This window comes from Zea mays, chromosome 3 (assembly GCF_902167145.1).
Source record: "Zea mays cultivar B73 chromosome 3, Zm-B73-REFERENCE-NAM-5.0, whole genome shotgun sequence".
NCBI classification, from domain to species: domain Eukaryota; kingdom Viridiplantae; phylum Streptophyta; class Magnoliopsida; order Poales; family Poaceae; genus Zea; species Zea mays.
Window position 1 is genome coordinate 199529059 of NC_050098.1, and position 4068 is coordinate 199533126.

The window sequence follows — 4068 nt, forward strand, 5'->3', positions numbered from 1 at the left end:
CACCCACAGATCTGTATAGGAGGGGATTTAATTGCCTCATGTTCTCTTTAATCCACTTTAAACTGAACAAGCTCTTAGCCCCGGTTCATCTCAATACATGTATATTGAGACGAATATTAGAGTATATGTCAGCGTGTTGTCAAATTGTCAACCCAAGCATAGCAGTGTCATTCGCTCCCCGAATTCAAAGCATAAAACATTCAGGCATGCGACCATAAACAGGTATCGAGAAGGCCAGTTATGATATTAGGCCAAGAATGACGTTACTGTGATACCGTCTTACAGGTACAAACACTAGTCATTTCTCCTCGAGAAATGACATGACACGCACAAGTATATGTAACAACTAGCAGTGGAGTAAGAGTTACCACAGAACCAAGCAGGAGCGTGACTAATTCACTCCTCTGCCTTGTACGTACACGAGAAGGAACCGAAAGACACGCACTGTAGAGAGCAACAAGTAGTAATAGTACTAGCAGAAGTGTAGTAGCTCAGTCTGGGCCTCCGACGGCCAATGCTATTAGGTCATCACTTCTTGTGCGGGCTGTACGTGGGGCACGCCGGGCTGAAGTGGCTGGACACCACCCTGGAGTTGAGCAGCTCGATGATGGGTCCGAACGACACGCACCTCGGCGCCTTGTACTGGTTGATAGAGGCGCCGCGCGAGATGGCGTAGTCCATCACCTCCTCGAACGTGCCGCCGCGCACCACCCGGATCTCCAGCGGCCCGATGGCGTCCCCGTTGCGGCCCTGCCTGTACACCGCGTTCAGGGCCTCCTCCATCTCCAGGCAGCAGCGCTCGAAGACGGCTGCGTCGGGCGACGCCCCGCCCTCCCGCACCATGAGCTCCCAGTACACGACGTAGTGGCCCGGGATGGTGGTGGCGTCCGCCTGGCTCGTGTACTCGGCGATGGCCGCGTCGTAGGGCGCCAGCAGGCGCGCCGCGCGCTCCACGGCGGCCTGCAGCTCCGCCTCGTCCGTCTTGTCGGAATCGACGCTGAGGAGCACGTTCTTGCGGCGCACGAAGCGGAACTGCGGCGCCGCGTTGTGGAAGCCGGTGACGTGCAGGATGTCGCCGACGCGGTAGCGGCAGAGCCCCGCGTAGGTGGTGATCACCAGCTCGTAGTCCCTGCCCACCTCGGCGTCCGCCAGGTCCAGCAGCCGCGGCGGCGGGTCGTCCCTGGACGGCGGCACAGCGTCCGGGTCGTGCGGCAGCAGCTCGAAGTAGCCCATGTTGGGCATGATGGTGTAGGACACCTCCGACGGGTCGCACATGGGGCGGAGGTTGAGGCCGAAGTAGCACTCGGAGGACGCGTACATGGTGCACGCCATGGGCAGCCCGCCGCTGTAGTACTTGAGCGTCGGGATGTACTGCGCCATGGCGCCCGTCACGATCACGTCCAGGTACTTGGTGTTGGGCCACACCCGGGTGATGATGCCCTCCCAGCTCTCCTTGCCGCACTCGGCCTCCACCAAGTCCGCGAGGCCGGCGTCGGGCCTCAGCACCTCGGCCACGGCCTCCCGGATGGACGGCTCCGTGACCTTGGCGCTCAGGGTGCCCGTCCGGAGGTCGTGCGCGAGCTCCTGCCAGTGGAGCTGCAGGAAGCGGATGGCGCGGAGCAGGCCCGACGCGAAGACGGCGCCGACGCGGAGCACCTCGGCGCGGGCCACCAGGCCGCACAGCATCTGCGAGTACATGGACTGGAAGGAGTCGGTGCAGAGGATGGCGGCGGTGGGGCTGGTGTACACGTTGTAGGGGTCGTAGGGGCGGTGCTTGAAGTGGTCGCTCTTGTAGTAGCTGGTCAGCACGGGGCGCGCCGGGAGCCCCCCGGGCGTCTTCGTCTCCGACTTGATGAACAGGAAGTAGAGGCCCTTGCCCTTGTCCAGCCCAGGCACGTACCTGATGAACATGCATATATATGAATGATCGGCCATTTGTGCTACCTCATTAGACCTAAAATACTGTTTTTTTGGATGAGGTTTGATTATTTGTTTCAATAAATTGGATCAAAGCGATAGCTAATACTCCTGCTAGTAGTTACGTTGTAGAGCTAGGCAGGCAGGCAGTGTGAAATAACGGATCGTCACCCACCCTTTTCGGCTAGCTAGGCCATGCATGCATGTTGTATAATAGGGCAAGTACAATTAACAAACTTTATCCCAGTGTAGAATACATACATACGTGTGCTTTATGCAAGTTGCTTTGTTGCATAACTATAGTGTTGGTCCAAATCTTGCACTGAACATATATATTTCAGCGTGGGAAGGCACTGCATTTTTTGTCGCCTAGCTAGCTAGCTTGTTCCCGAGAACTACAGCACACCTCAACCTCTCTCGGTTACGTATGCGATGGACTTTGAGCTAGCTAGGAAGGTAGAGAGAGCTGGACGATGCCACGAATATAAAAAAAAGGAATCTTGGCGCCTATAACAAGTAGAGAAACAAACGCCCAAGAAGGCGTCTCTGGCGTCTAAGATACAAACTCGCATTATTTTAGGCTCAGTCTACATGATTAGCCACGCCTCTCCCACCAAGTTGCCGGGTCGCTTAGCTTAACCCCCTTCGAATTGCAGGCCAGGCCGGACAAGGCTAGGTAGCTACGAACCGTTCATCTTTGAAAAACAAAAGCATGCATGCATCATCGCTTCAATGCGTTACCGGCATTCTAAATGGGACGAAGCAGGTCACGTATACGTTGATTTAATTGATGGACTGTGAGACCTATAGAAAGAAGTATAACGGAACACCATTTCCAGCTAGGCCAATTTAGTAAAGTCAGAGACTATCTTAAGCCCTAAAAATATGTCTAGAAGTGCACCAGCTCATCGAAAACGGTTAGCTTGATCGCTCCACCCCTATCGCCTTGGCCGGGTCCAAACAGGCAAATTAAAACGAAGGAATATATATACATATATCCATGACGTAGGGAGGACACCGATGACGGAAAACAAATTGATTAAGGCGTATAGAACGGAGGATTAGTGGTTCATCACCCACAGGTTCATGACGGGCATGAGAAGGCTGTAGAGCATCTGGCGCCTGTTGAGCTCGTCCTCGATCGTCGGCATTAGCTTCCTCTCCCCCGCCGACGTCCCCGAGCTGCACGCGCACATTTGAATAATAATAAGCCAAACCGAAGTAATATATAAACGTCAATTATTATATATATTCCACCAGCAGCAGCCGACGGGACGGATCGATTAATCAACCGTGCGTTAATATTCCTCGCCGGCGGGTTGCCGTCGTCGTCGTCGTTGCACCATTAACCGGCCGGAGGAAACCAATTAGAAGAACTAAACAACGGATCGGAGCAACTGGCCGGTCGTCTGATTTATTCGAGGGCGGATCGAGCTAGCAACAGCTAGCTATACTACGTACCTAGTGAGGAACTCGGTGATGGGGTGGGAGGAGATGATGTTGGAGCGGTCGCCGTTGGCGATGCGCTCGATCTCCGGGCGGAGGTCCTCGTACGTGACCACGGGCACGCACGCCTTGAACGCCAGGCGGTCCGTGCGCCCCTCCATGCCGTGCCGCCGCAGGTACTCGGCGCCGTTGTTGCGGGCCAGGATCTCCGCGAGCACGCGCACCTGCTCCGCGTCGAAGTTCCTGGTCTTGTCCTCGATGAACTCCAGCTTCTCCACGTCGCGCTCGCACGCCGCCACCCCCAGCGCCGTCGCCTTCGTCCCCACCGCCGCCGCCGTGGCCGTCGTCGGAGCCATGGGAGGAGAAGGTTAATTCGCTAGCTAGCTTGGTAGGTCGATCGCGCTCTTGTTGGTGCCGTCCCTTGCCGGCTTGCTTGCAATTTGCGAAGGGAGGATGCCGTTGCCGTTGCCGTTGCCGTTGCAGGGCCGGGCATATATCTATATATATAGCGGTCGGGGGCCGGGGGCCGGGGCGTGGTGAGGGGGCCTCTCGTCCCTCGCGGCGCCATGCACGTCGAGCGGCTGCCCTGCCCGGCAGCGCGTGGCCCACGCGGGCGTCACTGCCCGAGCCGGGAGGGAGCACGCGGGCCCGCGCTGTCCGCCACGTCGGACGGGCGATGGGACTCGCGGCCGGCGCGCCCGGCAG

The 4068-nt window shown here is 57.3% G+C and overlaps 1 protein-coding gene across 1 annotated transcript; it reads right to left on the minus strand.

The window, feature by feature from the left end:
• Positions 1–224: 224 nt before the first annotated feature.
• On the minus strand, positions 225–3827 carry LOC100383126 (putative indole-3-acetic acid-amido synthetase GH3.1). The gene is made up of 3 exons (NM_001175792.1): positions 3379–3827; positions 2998–3099; positions 225–1900 (listed from the first exon to the last, which is right to left on the minus strand). Exons 1-3 carry the CDS (start codon positions 3717–3719, stop codon positions 529–531), a joined length of 1815 nt encoding a protein of 604 aa, NP_001169263.1. The 5' UTR covers positions 3720–3827; the 3' UTR covers positions 225–528.
• Between the last annotated feature and the right edge of the window lie 241 nt (positions 3828–4068).